We start from the raw sequence: 17065 nt of genomic DNA, 5'->3' as shown, positions 1-17065 counted from the left end.
GTCAGACCCAGTCTTCAGCCCCCAGCCCCGTGGCCTGACACCTCCACTCTCCCGCCTTGTGCTCCTGCCAGCTCCCTTGTGAGGTCCTGCGGCAGATGACGTGGCCTCTTGAAGCCAGCTTCCTCTGCTGTAGACGTGGCAACATGGAACTCTAGTGTGGAAGGAGAGCCCTGCCACTACAGGTGCCCTCGGTGCTCACTGCTTCTGCTGGCCTGGCAGTGCAAGCGTTTGCAGTCATTCCCTCATTTAGTTTCCAGAATGGGCCCCTTCTCAGGCGGCCTGAGATCATGGAGCCTGGGAGGTGTTAAGGCCAAGACTCCAACCCAAGCCGTTGGGTGCTGGGCTGAGTCTGGCCTGTGTTATTAGCCCCATTTCACAAGGTGGGTGCTGAGGCCTGAGGGTTTGCCCAAGGCACCCTGGCAGTTACCTGCAGACCACCTGGCACCCAAATCTCCTCCAGCTGTTATGGGTCTCGGAAGGTGGGGCCCGGCTCTGGGTGTAAATGCCAGACAGTCCAGCTACTTGCTTTCCCAGACTCCCCTGCAGCCACCCAGGTATGACTGGTGGCCTGGGTTTTACTGGACCAGGAGCTGGCAGAGCAAAGCCTATGGCAGTGACCATGGACGATTCAGCCGGCAGAAGCCCAGCCAGCCTCGGGCGCTGGACACACAGGAGCCCAAGGCAACAGGGAACCCGGGAGGTCGGGTGGACGTCAGCAGGGGGCGTGGTCAGGCCAGAGCTCTCCTTCCAAGACACCTAAACAAGGCAGCTGCCTTTCCTCCCCTGAGAGGAGGGACCAGGGTCTGGACCCCAAGCTGCACTGAGGACCCTGAAGAGGGGGCTGGCCAAGGGCTGCCCCCAGCAGTGAGCCTGCCCCAGGCCCCCACCTCCTTCCCCGGGGCTCCCAGGTTGGCGGCCACCAGGGTCCTGTGACCACTCCCAGCAGGAGACCGGATGGTTTCCTCTATGGAAAACGGGCCACCAGAGAGACCTACTGGCACTGATATTTGAGGGTCCCCCAATGAAAGGGGGTGGCCTGCCCTCAGGAAGGGATGTGTGTGCCACTGTTGTTATTTACAGATGTGAACACCAAGGCTCAGAGGGGGAGGTGACCTGAGATCATGGAGCCTGGGAGCTGTTAAGGCCAAGACTCCAACCCAAGCCGTTGGGTGCTGGGCTGAGTCCGGCCTCTGTGAGGTGGAAGCAGGGAGACCTGCTCCTGGGGCAGTGGGTGGGCTCCATAAGGCGGCGCGTGCCTGTGTTTCCCCCACAGTGCAGACCCCCGCGAGAACTCATCTCTGTCACCTCTCACGGGGTTCATCTCATCTCTAGGCTCAAGGACAAGGAACCAGCCCCCTGGGCCCAGGCTCCCAGGGCCCTGCCAGCTGGAAAGGTCTGAGGTGGGGCCCACAATGCCCCTCCCATCCTGGGCAGCTTGGGGAGGGCAGCCCCCAGGACACAACGCAGGGCACTCGGGGTCTGCACAACTTATCAGTGGCTTTATTACTCTCCAGATGCTGGTGAACTGTCGTCTCCGACGCACTTCCCAAGGGCAGGCATCTCTGTCCATCCCATGCCTTCCGGCTCGCAGAGAGACAAGCCAGACCAGGGAGCCCACTGCCAGAACCCAGGTCTGTCCTTTCGGAGCCGTCCCCGACTCCGCCCTAGGGGGTGTCTCCTGGGGGGGGGGGGTGTCCTGTCGGAGCCGTCCCCCACTCCGTCCTGGGGACAAGACCCAGTCCCCTTCCTCCAGCCTCCTCTAGACCAGGGGCCCCGCCTGCTGCTCCTGCCCTGCGCTCCTCTCCTGGGCTCCTGGCCAGCCCTGCCCCCCACCCGGGAGAGGGAAGGACTGCGGAGCCTCCTTCTACAGGCGGGATGACCGCGAGGACGAGGACGGCGTGAGATCCGAACAGGAGTGAGGTCTGGGACGTAAAGTGAGACTTGGGAGGGAGCAGAGAGCTCTAGGGCACCAGGAGGTCGGGACAAAGGAGGGGCCGGCGGAGAAGAGAGACGGGGGCAGAGGAGCCGGTGAGGGACGGGAGGGGTTGCACGGCGGGGCGGGGGCTACCCCAGGGGCCAGGGCGGGAAGGGACCCCCGCCTTCGGGGCCCGGCGCCGCCGCCCCGCCCGCGCCCGCCGCGCGCCCGTGGATGCGCTGGTGGCGCAGCACGTGCTCGCGGCGCCCGAAGCCCTTGCCGCACTCCCAGCAAGCGAACGGCCGCGCGCCCGAGTGCGTCTTGCGGTGGCGCACCAGGTGCTCGCGCCAGTAGAAGGTCTTGCCGCACTCGCAGCAGGCGTGCGGCTTCTCGCGCGCAGGCAGCGGGCGCAGGGCCGGCCCCGGGCCGCCGGGGTGCGTGCCGCGGTGGCGCCGCAGGTGCTCCTTGCGCCGGAAGGCCTTGCCGCACTCGGGGCAGGCGTGCGGCTTCTCGCCCGAGTGGCTCTGCCGATGGCGCAGCAGGTGCGCCGGCTTCAGCGAGGCCTTGCCGCACTCGGGGCAGGACGCGGAGCCCGGGGCCGCCAGGAAGGCGGGCAGGCCGGGAGCCGGTGGGGGCGGTGGCGCTGGCTGGGGGCTGCCCGGCTCCTGCTTGTAAGGGCGCGCGGCCTGGGCGTCCCCCGTCGCCAGTTCCTCAGCCCCGGGGGCCGCGTCTCCTGCAGGCAAAGGCGCAGTCAGGGCGGGCGCAGGGCATAGCCGGGCAAGGCAGGCCGCGAGGGCGGCCCGTGTCCTGGCTAGAGGGGTGGTCCCGGGGCAGGAGGGGAACGCTTAACGCCAGGGAGCCCTCCGGGAGGGAAGAGCGTTGTCCGCCAGCTTCTGGTTCATCCCTGGGTCCCCGTACTGCACAGGGCCTGGTGCAGAGTTAGTGCCCAATAAATGAATGGATGGGTGGATGGACGGGAGGAGGAAATCGATAGGTGGGTAAGTGATCAATGACAGTGTGTAGACGGATGTTGGAGTGGATGGATTGGGTGATGGATGGATGCGTGGGTGCACGGGTGGGTAAGTGGGGATGGATAAGTCGGGTGGGTGGATGAACCACACATTTCCTTTCTTCAGGTTTCCAAACTGCTCTATGGAATTCCAAGGAGATAAGCAACGTTTAAGTGTCACACTAGGACGGGTGTGATAAAAACCTGTTAGTCTCTCCCTCTGTGCCGGGCACGGTGCCGAGCACGTTGGTGTGCCGTCTCATTCCAACCCCGCTGTGGTCCCCGTTGAGGGACATAAGAAGGCACTGCCTCGGGTTCCCAGTCAACGTCCCAGCGCTGCTCCCTCTCTGACCCACCCCCCTCTGGAGGTCCACAGGCACCGCCCCCCCCAATCCGGGCTCTACAGGTCCTGATGGTGTCATCAGAAGGGCCCCCATCCTGCCACCTCTACACGTGGCCTCAGAGATGATCCCCAGCTCCTCCGCCCTCTCCAGCCACGGCCCTGGCACAAGGTGAGTGCCACCCTCCCCCACCAGGTCTCCAGGCGCCTGAGTCCACGCCGGCTACCACAGTCACCTTTCTGCCTCTGGTGGGCATCCTCGGGTTTTGCCTCCCGGGCCTAATCCCCGCTTTGACGAGATTCAATCTGATTCTCCCTTCCTCACCCTAATGCCTGTGGTCGGGGTGGAGCCAGCACCTTCCCCAGCTCCCGGCCCAGACATCGGCGCCAGGCTGGCCAAAGAGAAGAGAGTCCTGCACAGTGCCTGGGTCAGGAAGAGCATGACTGCAGGAGGTCTCGCCCCGCGAAGAACTGGGGCTCAAAGACTCTGGGGTCAGGCTGCTGGGGTGCAACCCTGGCTTGGCCGACACCCGAACCTGGGTGAGTTATTTCACTTCTCTGTGCCTGGGTTCCTGCAGCTACAAAAGGTAGCTGATGATGCCGCATCGGGACCACGCCTGGCGCATCATGGGCGCTCGCTGTCCTGTCTGACTCCCCACTCGCCGTGTCCTCCAGGGCAGGGCGTGTCTGATTCAGCTCCCGCCCTGGTGCCAGCACGGGGCCTGGCTCACAGCAGGGATGTTCACTGGACAAATAAAGGACGGACAGGAAAGGGTCCCCCGGGGCTGGGAGCGCTGTGGGGAAGGGGTGAGCTGCTCACCTGAGGGCGTGACCCCACCGTCTTCCTTTCCCACGCCGACCCCGGAGCCTTCGGCCGCATCCCGAGGTGCCCTCATTGCTGGTCCCTGAAACCAGAGATACCACAACCCCAACTGAGCCACCTGAGCCACAGCCTCTACTTCTCTCCCTCTCAGTCCTACCGCTCGCTCTGGGGGAAGCCGGCTGCCAAGCTGGAAGATGCTCGGCCACCCCACGGAGAGGCCCATGTGGAGGCCTCCGGCTGACCACCGTGTGAGGGAGTCGCCTCAGAATCAGATCCTCCAGCCCTGGGCCAGCCTCCAGGTGAGGACAGCCCCAGCCGGTCTTAAATGCATCCTCGAAAGAGACCTTGAGCCAGCACTGCCCCAAACTCCTGACCCACAGAAGCTGCCTGAGGTGATAAATGTTTACTGTTCTGAGCCACTAAGTTTGGAGCGATTTGTTACACAGCAGATAACTGATGCACCTGCTTTGAATCTTATTTTAGCTTTTTAATGCCTTTTGCAAACTCCTTGACAAAATGCAGAAGGAAAACAGAGAAGCTACTTTTAACTCAGCAAAAAATAAAGGAAGTTGAGAACGGAACTTTTCCCAGCTCAACCGGTGGACAGCTCCGAGCAGCATGGCACCAGCCAGAAGACCAGTGGTTTAAAAAGAAGCTTCACACTACTTCTGGTTCCTTTAAAACTCTTTCTCATTGTTCCTCGAGCCCATGCCTCCAGGAAAAGACCAGAATTCTCCTGGTGCTGATGAGGAAGAGCTGCCAGGGGTTACAGGCACCCAACCCCCCTTCTCACATTTCACTTGTTTCAATGCTTTTGGACCCAAGCAGCTGTTAGGCTGAAGACCAGCGATGCCGACAATTCTACCAGCTGGTGAGCAGATGGCAGCAAGCTTCCAGGGCCTTTTATGAAAGCTCGTTGTTAGGGATCCCTAGGTGCCCACCTTGTCTGGTGGTGGCAGGAGAATCCGCACGGTCACCTTGCTACTTCAGCAGATTAGTGTGACTCAGGGCGTTACAGCAACGCAGGTGCTGTCCCGTCACTCGCATCTGCTGTGGCCTGGTCGCTGCCACGCGCTCAGCTCCCACCTCTGCCCGGGGCCCCGCGTGCACCTCTAAGCCCAGGCAACAGCAAACGGCCGATGGTGTCCTGGGTGTGCCAGGCGCTCAGAGCCCCACACTTCTGCACGCGCTCTTCCTCTGCCTGGAGCCCCGTTCCCACCCGTGCCCGGCCTGCCCTCCTACACACCCTGCAGGCCCTGGCCAAGCACCAGCTCTGCCACCTCTTGCAGGTTCAAGGGCGCCCCCATCCCGGTACCCTCCACACTGCACTCCCAGCAGCTGCATCGAAGCGTGACATGCGTACAGTAAATGCACATGGTTCACGGCACACGACCCGAGGAGTTCCACGTGCGTATGCGCTCATGAAGCCCCAGAACACACACGTGGCCCCGCAAGCCTCCCTGTGCACATCTGTGACCTCCCCCGTCCCTCCAGCAGGGCAACCACTGCTGTGCTTCCCGGCACGATCCAGTGGTCTCTGTCTCCTAGGACTTCATGTTCATAGAGCCGTACAGGAAATCGGTACTTCTCCAGGGGGCGGGGGGTCTAGTTTCTGTCACTCAACATTATTATTTTGAGATTAAGGAGGAAGGCCTACAGTTGTCTTTCCTTGGTTTTGGTACCAGGAAAACGCTGGCCCTGTAGAATGAGCTGGGATGTTCCTTCCTCTTCAGATGTCGGGAAGAGTTGGTATGGAGTCATTTTCCCCGCAAAAGGCCTGGTCGACCTCCCAGTGGAGCTGCCTGGGCTCGCACGCTCCAGGAGGGCAGGGACTGGCCTGTCCCACTTCTGTGCTGACCCTGGCACCAATCTTTTTATAAATAGCAGCTTTATCGCGACATGACTCATGTGCCAGAGAATTCACCCACTTAAATTGCAATTCCCCGGTTTTTGGTACGTTCCGTTGTGCAACCATTACCACAATGGATTCGAGAATATTTTTATCACCCCCAGCCCCTGTACCCCGTCCCTATCAGCAGTCACTCCCCACTTCCTCCCCACCAGCCTCTGGGAACCACTAATCTGCTCCCTGCCTCTATGGACCTGACTCTTCTGCGAATCTCACAGCAACGGAATCATGCAACGAAAAGTCCTTGTGACCGGCTTCTTTCATGTGTTCCTCGTGTTTTTGATGTTCGCCCACGGTGTAGCGTGTCAGGGCTTCACTCCTCTATGGCTGAGTGGTGTCCTGCTGCATGGACAGGCCGCGTTCTGTTGATCCACTCACCAGCCGTTGGATGTGAGGGTTGTTTTCACTTTTTGGCTGTTACGAGTGACGCTGACTTGCTACCACTCAGGTTGTATCGCATGAGAGGTACGTGTGGACGTGTTTTCACTTCTCTGGGCTCACACACAGGAGTGGGGCTGCTGGCCCACGTGGCCGCTCCACGTTCAACCCGAGGAACTGCCAGACTGCTCCCCACCGCAGATGCACCACTTTACATCCCCACCACCTCAGAGGGCCCTGACCCCCGGAGCCTCTCACCACAGCCCTCAGTGGACACTGAGCAAGTGCACAGCCAGAGGGATGGAGGTGTCCAACCACCTGCCTTTGCTCCAATGGCTCAGGACATGTTCCTCGAAGAAGAGGATCAAGACAAGGGTGTGCTGAGGTGTGAGGCGGGGCTGGCACGGGGCCACCTGGGTCCCGGGCACCTCCAGCCACAGACCTGCTTGGGGTGGGGGGCCTGAGCGTGTTACTTCCCATGTAGGGGTCAGTTGCGGGGGGAGGTGGGCAGCGCATGGTCTCACCAGGAGTCCCTGCTCAGACTGGTGGACGCCAAGCTCCCAGCTCCCTGGCCTCAGTGGGGCCCGGTAACCCCAGGTGACGCCTGCCGGTGTGCAGGCAGGGTGGAGCAGGATGCGGGCCGGCTCACCCCGGAGTGGAGCCTGGGAAGCTGCACTGCCCGGCCACCCTGCGATTCCCAGGCACACAAGCCTGGGAACTTTATACTGCTGGAGGGGGGGCCTGCAGGTGGCCTGTGGGCTCTCTGGTTCCGGGTCACAGGCACAGGATGCTGGACTGTGCCAAGGTTGAGCCCCATCCCCAGGAAGATGCTGAGCCAGGTGTTGGCACCCAGCAGGGGACAGAGGCAGGGATCTCGGGCCACAGCACATGGGTTCTGTCCCTCTCACACCCCCCCAACTGGCTGTGTGACCTTGGGCAAGTCACTCGACTTCTCTGAGCCTCGTACCTTCATCTCTGAAATGGAGAGGATGATAGCCTCCAGGGCCCACCCCTCAGGACTGCATGGGGCCAGGCAGGCCATGCTGATAGCGCGATCTGGGGGAGGTCTGGCCCTGCTGTATCGGCTTGACCCCCAGACGGACCTGAGATTAAGGTCAGCCTCCCCGATTGGGAAGCCATGTCTACAGAGGCTGGGGAGCCCCCCTGGTCCCCCGGTTGGCAATACTCATGCTGTCCACGTGACCCGAGGCGAGGAAGCTCCATGAGGGTCTCCCCGCCCCATCCGCCTGCTCCCTCGGCCGATTTTAATCTCTGTCCTTTCACTGTGATGAACAGCAGCTTTCCTCGAGCTCTGAGTACTTCCCATGAACGACTGAACCCGGGGGTGGTCCTGGGACCCCCGAACTCTGCACACGCGAATCACCTGGTACCTGCCAGTGCCTAGGCTTTTCCCTGAAAGGGCCAGGGGCAAAGGTTTTCGGCTCTGTGGGCCCTCTGGTCCCTGTCGCGACCACTCAACTCTGCCTTGGGGAGAAACAGGCCACAGGTGACACACGAGTGGACGGCGAGGCCGTGCCCCCGTGAGGCTATGTCACACCACAGCCCCAGAGGCTGGCAGATCTGGCCCTCAGGCTGCAGTCCGCTGACCCCTGGGGTGCAGCCAAGGGCTGACCTTACCCAGAGAGAGGTCTGGCCTTTGCCCTCACCTGCTGGGAGGGGACCGCTGAGCCCTCGCTCAGCACGTCCTGCCTGCTAGGGGCCTTGGGCCGTGCTGGACGCTCCAACATAATTCATGTGGAGGCTCTGGGTCACATGGTACCCGATCAGCCTTTCGCGGGGGCTGGAGCCCCAACACCTCCAGGCGCGGAGGTGCGGGGAGCATCCTGGTTGGCGATGCTCCGTGTCTTGCACACGTTGTCGCCAGGAGTTGGCACCGCCCACGACTCCCCTGGGAGGAACCCTCCTGGACCCTGCCCTGCTGCCCCTCGTCGGCCGAGTTAACCCGTGTCCTTCCGCCGTGAGCGGCCACAGCCGTGCGCAGGACGCTGTCGGGGACTGCTGAATCCTTCCACTGAGCTGTCAGACCTGAGGGTGGTCCTGGGGACCCCGGACTCGCACTGAGCATCAGGAGGGTGCGCTTGTGTGCAGTCCCTCTAAACGTGCTCGCTGGCCTGACCTTCCCACCCGACTCGACCACACCCTGGACCTCAGGGTCCCATGGAGCCGGTTGTGTTTGTCTCAGTGTGGAGCTGAGGACCCCCGGCCCTGGACAAGGCAGACGGCAGGCCCGGGGTGGGGGGACGCGGCGGTGCAGACCCCTCCCGCCAGCCGCCCCCGCTCACCCAGAGCTCCTCCAGCAGGGCCACGGCCTCCTCCCCGCTCTGGGGCCGCCGGCTGCACACCCAGGCCTGGAGGTCAGCGGGCAGGGCGCTCAGGAACTGCTCCAGCACCAGTAGTTCCAGCATCTGCTCCTTGGTGTGCACCTCGGGCCGCAGCCAGTCCCGGCACAAGGCGCGCAGCAGGCCCAGCGCCTCGCGGGGGCCCGGGGCGTCGCCCAGGTGGAAGTGGCGGAAGCGGTGCCACGGCGAGTCCAGGGTCAGGCCCTCGGCGACCCGGCACTCCTGCTTCACAGGCTGGGCGGCCTGGGCCTCCATGGGGCCGGCGGGACGGCAGCGCCTGTCGCGGGGGAAGAGCAGCAGTGAGAGCCGAACTCCGTCTCATCCCCCGGAAGCCCCCGCCTCTGCGTGGGCACGAGGTCGAAAACCACGCCCCGTGTGTGCGTGTGTGCGTGCGTGCGCGCCGCTGACGCGCACCCAGGAGCGCGCGCTCGCCGGCCTCGTGTGGCCTCCCAGTCCTCCCTCTACCCCGCAGCCTCCCCGTGCACCGAGAACTTAGAACGGATCTCGGCACGTAGCACATGCTTGGGAAAATGTGAGTTGTCAGCACCACCATCGATGCCTGGTTACGTCCCAACCCACGTCCCCGAGGCAGACACCCTAGGATGCTTGCTCCAAAGCCCCCCCAATCTCTTCCTTACTAGCCAGTGTGCACAGAACTATGTCCGTCCGTACCCCCCGCCAGGTTCATATGTGGAAGCTCTAGCCCCAAATGTATTTGGAGATGGGGCTTTTAGGAGGAAATGAAGACTAAATGAGGTCATCAGACCGGGCTCCTACAGGACTAATGTCCTCGTAGGAAGAGATCTGTCTCCCCCGAGTGTGAGGACACAGCAGGAAGCAGCCGTCTGCAAGCCGGAAAGAGGCCCTCACCAGACACCGAGTCTGGCTGCACCTGATCCCGGACGCCCAACCTCCAGAACTGCGAGGAATAAATGTCTGTTGTTGAAGCCGCCTGGTCGGTGGTGTTGTCACGGCCGCCCAGCAGGCCACGACGCTCAGGGGCCCCCAATCACGTCTGGGTTCAGGGAAACGCGAGAGACTGCAAGAGGCCCCCCTTATCCGTTCTCCCCATTCTCCTTTTGTAAGACCTGCGCCCCGGCGCCCCCAGGCAGCCGCGTGCCCTCCACTTCCTCTTCCCCTTCCCAAAGGAGGAAACACACGTGCAGTGGCTTCAGTCATGAGGGTGACGCAAAGCAGTGGCTCTCGACCAGGGGTAGGTCTCGTTGGATGGGGGTGGGGGAGCAGTGCTGCTGGCATCCGGTGGGTGGAGGCTGGGGATGCTGCTAAGGACCCTACAGTGCACAGGATGGCCCCCCAGCAGAGAAGGACCCAGCCCCTAAGAAACCCCGGCCTAGAACTGTGGTCCTCGAATGGCCTGGGGACCCCCGGGATCCCCAAGATCCTTCCAGGGGGTACCTCGAGGTCAGAGCTATTTTCCTAACACAGGTTACCAGCCTCTTTCGCTGTCATTCTCTCCTGAGTGTATGCTGGGGCCTTCCAGAGGCCACAGGCTGAGAGCAGAGGCAGATGGGAGAACCCAGCTGTTCAAGTCAGACACTGAGATGTGCAAAAAAATGATGCCATGTTTCCAGCTTTTCATTTAGGGAAACATGGTTATTTTTCATTTAAAAAGTGTTATTTAAAAATAAATAAATAAAAAGTGTCATTTGCTGGGGGGGATAAATTGGGAGATTGGGACTGACATATACACGCTACTATATATAGAATATATAACTAATAAGAACCTACTGTATAGCACAGGGAACTCCACTCAATACTCTGTAATGACCTATATGGGACTAGAATCTGAAAAAGAGTGGCTATATGTGTACGTATAATGGACTCACCTTGCTGTACACCTAAAACTAACACAACATTGTAAATCAACTACACACCAATAAAAAAAATTAAGAAAAAAAGTGTTATTTATCTTAACATATGGAAAGTTGATTACTGCAATTTCTAAATGCATTAACATTTTGAAATTTTCTCAGCCTTAGTTTCTAACATGACACATACCAATAAATGTAATTCCTGTAAGCAAAAGTGCTTTGGGGGGGGTCTTCAAAAAATGTTTAAGTATAAAGGGGTCCTGAGTTTAAAACCTTCAAGAGCCACTGGCCTGCAGCCTGGGTTTTGCTTTGTGTTTTCTTGTTTGTTTGTTTGTTTGTTTTTGCCCACACTGTGTGGTATGTGGGATCTTAGTTCTCCGACCAGGGATCGAACCTGCACCCCCTGCATTGGAAGGGCAGAGTCCTAACCACTGGACCACCGGGCAAGTCCCTACAGTCTCTTTAAGTCAAGTTTTTTTTTGTGTGTGTGGTACGTGGGCCTCTCACTGTTGTGGCCTCTTCCTGTTGTGGGCTCTCCCGTTGCGGAGCACAGGCTCCGCGGCCATGGCTCACGGGCCCAGCCACTCCACGGCATGTGGGACCTTCCCGGACCGGGGCACGAACCCGTGGCCCCTGCATCGGCAGGCGGATTCTCAACCACTGCGCCACCAGGGAAGCCCTTAAGTCAAGTTTTACTGGCGTACAGCCATGCCCGTCTGCCACACACTGATGATCTTCTAAGACTCAAGGCTGGCCCGACCTCAGGGCCTTTGTACTGCCATTCTCTACCTCCATCTTTGCTCAGCTGGCTCCTTCTCACCTCTGAGGCCCAGAAGCCATCCTTCCCTCCTTGGACAGCCTCCCTGAATCACCTACACACCCTCCCCTGCAATTACTGTCATGTCACTGTATTAATTTCATCTCAGCGTTTAATAAGATCTGGTCTTAGCGTATCTGGGTGCTGATTTCCCTTGCTAGAATTTAAGCGTTGCAAGGGCAAGAGGCCACATATACAGAGCCCGGCATGCTTGTTGGCACTGAAAGAAAATTTACAGGATGACCGGTCCTGTGTGATTAGCATTATTGCCCCCATTTTGCAGATGGAGAATGTGAAGGCCTTGCCCAAAATCACCCAGCTAATAAGTGGCAGGGGCTGAACTCACACTGGCGTCTGTCTGGCCCTGGAGCTGGTCACAGCATCACCTTCCACCCACCCATCCTTCCATTTAAGGACTGACTAGCCCAGCAGCGGCAGAAGACCTGGGCCAGAGCCGAGTCTCAGAAGAGGCAGAGAAGCCTGCTCTGTTGTGAGCAAGATCCCTCCGGGACAGGAGTGGAGTCTGTCTGACCTGAATGAGTGAGGCCCTGGGAGTCACGCTGAAGGGGCTTGTGACCTCAGGGAGGCCCACAGGGACCCACGCTCCCGGCTGTCCAAGGTTAGCCCCTGAGGCAGGGCCAGACGGACTGTTCCCTGGGTCCCAGGGTCACCAAGCTCAGGGGCTGCTCCTGAGAAAGCAAATACTGACTGATAAATAAGGTCACTCCATGCAGCCACTATGGAGGTTCCTCAAAAAATTAGAACTACTGGGGACTTCCCTGGTGGCACAGTGGTTAAGAATCCACCTGCCAATGCAGGGGACACGAGTTCGATCCCTGGTCCGGGAAGATCGCATGTGTCACGGAGCAACTAAGCCTGTGCGCCACAACTACTGAGCCTGCACTCTAGAGCCCACAAGCCACAACTACCAAGCCCATGTGCCACAACTACTGAAGCCCACGCGCCTAGAGCCCGTGCTCTGCAACAAGAGAAGCCACCGCAATGAGAAGCCGGCGCACCGCAACAGAGAGTAGCCCCCGCTCGCCGCAACTAGAGAAAGCCCAGGCGCAGCAACGAAGACCCGACACAAGCCAAAAAAAAAAAAAAAAGAATAAACAAAGTAATTAATTTTTTTTAAAAGTGGTTTAAAAAAAATAGAACTACCCTTTGATCCAGCAATTCTACTTCTGGGTATGTATTCAAAGAAAACAAAAATACTAATTTGAAAAAACACATGTACCTCGACGTTCAAAGCAGCATTATTTACAATAACAGCCAAGACATGGAAGTAACCTAAGTGTCGTTGATGGATAAATGGACAGAGAAGATGCAAAATATATATATGTGTGTGTATATATATATATATATATAAAGTGGAATATACAAATATAAATACATATATAAATAAATATAATGGAATATTATTCAGCCATAAAAAAGAATGAAATACTACTATTTGTGAAAACATGGATGGACCTCGAGGGTATTACGGTAAGACAAAATAAATCAGATAGAGAAAGGCAAATGTACAATTTCCCTTACATGTGCAATCCAAAAAAAACAAAAATAAAGCAAACTCATAGATACACTGAACAGACTGGTGGTTCCCAGAAGCAGGGGTGGGGGTGCTGGTAGGCAAAATGGTGAAAAGAATCAAAACTTACAAACTCCCAGTTACAAAAGAACTAATTCCTGGGGATGTAAAGTACCACTTGGCCACTATAGTTAATAATACTCTGTTGTATATGTGAAAGTTGGGCTTCCCTGGTGGCGCAGTGGTTAAGAATCCACCTGCCAATGCAGGCAACACGGGTTCGAGCCCTGGCCCGGGAAGATCCCACATGCCGCGGAGCAACTAAGCGTGTGAGCCACAACTACTGAGCCGGCGTGCCGCAACTAATGAAGCCCACGCGCCTAGAGCCTGTGCTCCGCAACAAGAGAAGCCACCGCAATAAGAAGCCCGCACACCTCAATGAAGAGCAGCCCTTGCTAGCCGCAACTACAGAAAGCCCACGCGTGCCAACGAAGACCCAACACAGGCAAAAATAAATAAATTTTTTAAAAAAGCATTAAAAAATATATATCTTAAAAAAAAGAAAGTTGCTGAGAGAACAGCTCTTAAAAGTTCTCATCATGAGAAAAAAAAATTCTATAACTCTGTATGGCAATGGATATTAACTAGAATTATTGTGGTCATCGTTTTGCAATATATACAAATATCAAACCGTTATGTTGTATACTTGAAACGAATATATGTCAATTATAGCTTGACAAAAAATAAGAAGAAACAAAGCAAAATACATTCACACACACAGAAGGTCCCTCTGCTGTGAAAAGCAACTCCTCTTATTCAGTGAGGGCCAGTGGCTCCAGCAGCTGCCACAGTGCTCTGTGCTGCCTCCATGAAAGCAACGGTAACACGCCTTTGTGTGTGCCAGTAGCATCATCCAGCCCCACCAGGCACCCTGGAGGCCTCAGGAGACCGCCACGAGGCCTGTGTCTTACTCTGCCCCACCTGTCCCTCCCAACAGCCGTGCGACTTGGGGAGATGAGCCCCACTGTAAAGAAGGAGAGAAATGGACACGCAGAGAGTGACAGAGAGGCAGGATTCGAATCCAGAGCCCACGCCTGCTGCATTAACTTAATGGTTAAGAGGCAGGGCTCTGGAAGAACAGACTGGTGGTTGCCAAGGGGGTGGGGGAGGGATGGAGTGGGAGCTTGGGATTAGCAGTTGCACGCTATTATATATAGGATGGATAAACAACAAGGTCCTACTGTAGAGCATAGGGACTATATTCAATATCCTGTGATAAACCATAATGGAAAACAAAATAAAAAAGAATGTATATATGTGTATAACTGAATCACTTTGCTGTACAGCAGAAATTAACACAACATTGTAAATCAACTAAACTGCAATAAGTTTTAAAAAACGCAAAAAAAAATGGAAAAAATAAAGAGACACAGCTTCTGGAGCTTGCCTGCCTGGCTTCTGCTTTTAATTCAGCCATTTATCGGTGGTGTGACCTTGGGCCCTCTCTGGACTTAAATTCCTCACCTGTAGTACAGATCTAAGAGTAAGTCCTTCCCCACAGGGGTTGCTAGGAGCATGAATTAGAAGAGGCCCCATCCCACACAGAGTAAGCGTTCAGTGAAGACCTGCTGATCCACCCCTGGGTTTCCCACCCTTGCATTAGTGACATTTAGCGCTGGACAATTCTGTGTGGCAGCCATCCTATGCAACCTACAGTGTTTAGCAGCATCCCTGGCCTCCTTCCACAGTATGCCAGCAGTATCTCCCCAGCTGTGACAATCAAAAATGTCTCCAGAGAGTGCCCCGAGGTGGGAGGGGGGCAGGCACAGTTGACCCTGGTGGAGAACCACCGATCCACTGAACAAATATTTACTCAGAGCAAAGGGCCCTGGAGCAAATCCCAGCCCTGCCCTCTCCCAGCTAGTCGTCCCAGGACAAGGTATAGAACCTTTTACACAAGAAATCTCCCTTCCCGGGCTGTAAAATGGGGAGAGAAGTCATACCCAAGAGTAGCAGTAAGAATTCAAGATGTAAGGAAAACAAAGATGCTGAGAACAGCACCCAGCTGTGCTAAGCAAGCCTTCAACCAGAGTTAACCTTTACTACTACTGTTACTTGGTGAGGTGCTAGGGATATAGCTTCGATCAGAAGCACACACATTAAATCCAAGTATGAGGAAGAGTAGGGGTTAAAATAGCAAATAAAAGAGGGTGATGGGGGCTGACGGGGAGGAGGGCAGCCTCACACGCTAGCAAGAGCAGACAGCCTTGAAGCACTGCACGCCTACGAAATTAGTCCCTTGCAACAAGCTAGTGGCGGGGGAGGGCACTCGAAAGAAAGAAAGAAAAAGAAAGAAAGAAAGAAAAAAAGAAAGAGGACAATTCAGCTCATCCTCGGGAATCTCACAACTCCACAAAAGTGAGACCCAACTTGTAAAGACATGCACGACGTGAACCACCTGCACCCCACCCACGTCTGGACCACGACCCTCCCCCAGAGCCCCTTCCAGCAAACCTCTCCGACCCGGTCCGTCCGGCGCCCCCGGACGCCTCGGCAGGGCCCAGCCCACCCGCTGCTGGAGTCCCCTCCCCCTCCCCCCACTTCCCGACCCTCCCCCACTACCCCCCCTCAGTTTCCAACTCTCCCCCGCGTTCTCCGCCTCCGGGACCCACAACACCCTCCCACTTCCCGACCCTCCCCCTCCCGTTCACGCTCCCCTCCCCCTTCTTCTCCGTCCCTCTTTTCATTCCCTCCCCCAACCCTCCCGTTCCTCTCTCCTCCGGCCTCCAGCCCCCCCTCCCCAAAGCCCGTCCAACCGCCCCCCTCCAATCCCTCCCTCCTTGCCCCCCTCGCTCACCTCACTCTCCCGGGCGAGGCCCCCCAAGCCCCCTCGCCACCTCGCACATGCGCACAAAGCTCACCAGGACTCCATGCCCCGGCAGGCTTTGCGCCAAACTCATCTGTCCCCCTCCCCCCAACACTCCCAGAAACCCAGTGGTCCTTTCCCCCCACTACCCCGCCGGCTTCATCCAGAACTACATCTCCCACAAAGCATCGCGACAAAGCTGGATTCCCATTGGCTCTCGCCGGGGCGACCCACTCACGCCCGTCCCCGAATGGCTCCGCCAGAGCAGGAACTACATTTCCCAAGATGCATCGAAGGGCTGCCAGCGGCCTACGGGTCCTCGCAAACATGGCCTCTCAGAGAGCCAGGGTTTGGACTACATTTCCCAGAATGCACGTGTAGGTCTCCCCATTGGCCCGCGCGTGGGCGGGCCCCGGGCATGCGCAGACGTGCCGAAGGTGGGAGCCGGTGGGCGAAGAGAGAAGGAGGAGCCATGGCGACGTTGCCGTGGAAACCGAAGGAGGCTGGAGCCTCCTAGCTCTCAGGAAATGGGGCCCCTGTACCCTAGGAGCGGGCGGCCCGGGCCCGAGTTCTACGCCAATCAGGGCCTGCGGGGTGCGTCTCCTTGACAACGGGTCGCGTTTCACCCCACCCCCACCCGGGCAGAAGCAGTGATGTCCGAGGTTGATGCGCGGTCCGAGGTTGATGCGCGATCCGAACGTAAGCCGGCTGCCGGCCTCAGGAGAGTGTGGGCCGGGGGCCGACCCAGGCGCCCTGATCTTTTCTGTGAACCCGGCACGCGGTTTCTGGCCTCAGTTTACCCCGCTTTGAGTCGGGGAGGGAACTGCCTGAAAGTCCTCGACGCGCCCCCGTTGGACAGGGCCTCAGTCTCCCCATTTCAACAACGGGAAGATGAGTTGGAGCTCCGTGCACAGACGTTTCCAGGCCAGAGGACGACCCAGGAGCCGCGTGGACCCAGGGCTAGTCAACGCCTGGTCCACACCTCGTTTCCTCGGTGCAGGAAGGGTGATAAGGACACTCCCTTCGCCCCCACCTCCACCGTCCGGACTGGTGCGCAGACAGGGTGTGACAGTGGCTGGCGCATAACCATCATTCATTAGATGGACAATCACTTTTCCCCTGGTTTCACAAGCGGTCAGTGGCTGAGTCACAACCTCCTGTCCGAGACCGGGTGAAAACCAACCTCCTCACTGTGGTCTAACCAACCCTGGCCCACCTCTCTGCCCACTTCTCCCCTCTTGCCCAATGTGTTCCAGCCACACAGGCATCTTTTCTGCTCCAG

At 57.9% G+C, this 17065-nt stretch overlaps 1 protein-coding gene across 1 annotated transcript; it reads right to left on the bottom strand.

Annotated features, from left to right (window-relative positions):
* Positions 1 to 1485: 1485 nt before the first annotated feature.
* On the bottom strand, positions 1486 to 15841 carry ZNF444 (zinc finger protein 444). Its single transcript, XM_079723035.1, has 4 exons — positions 15775 to 15841; positions 8678 to 9011; positions 4085 to 4169; positions 1486 to 2648 (listed from the first exon to the last, which is right to left on the bottom strand). Exons 2-4 carry the CDS (start codon positions 8987 to 8989, stop codon positions 2065 to 2067), a joined length of 981 nt encoding a protein of 326 aa, XP_079579161.1. The 5' UTR covers positions 8990 to 9011; positions 15775 to 15841; the 3' UTR covers positions 1486 to 2064.
* Positions 15842 to 17065: the final 1224 nt, after the last annotated feature.

Source organism: Hyperoodon ampullatus, assembly GCF_949752795.1.
Source record: "Hyperoodon ampullatus genome assembly, chromosome: 18".
NCBI classification, from domain to species: Eukaryota; Metazoa; Chordata; class Mammalia; order Artiodactyla; family Ziphiidae; genus Hyperoodon; species Hyperoodon ampullatus.
This window is presented reverse-complemented; position numbering and strand designations above follow the sequence as displayed.

Excerpts from the sequence above, each read along its gene's own strand:
- ZNF444 (XM_079723035.1), bottom strand. The coding sequence starts at position 8,989 with ATGGAGGCCCAGGCCGCCCAGCCTGTGAAGCAGGAGTGCCGGGTCGCC. Across the intron at positions 4,170-8,677 it reads CCCTGCTGGAGGAGCTCTGG|GGACCAGCAATGAGGGCACC; the intron begins GTGAGCGGGGGC and ends CTCTGGTTTCAG. Across the intron at positions 2,649-4,084 it reads CGGTGGGGTCACGCCCTCAG|GAGACGCGGCCCCCGGGGCT; the intron begins GTGAGCAGCTCA and ends CTTTGCCTGCAG.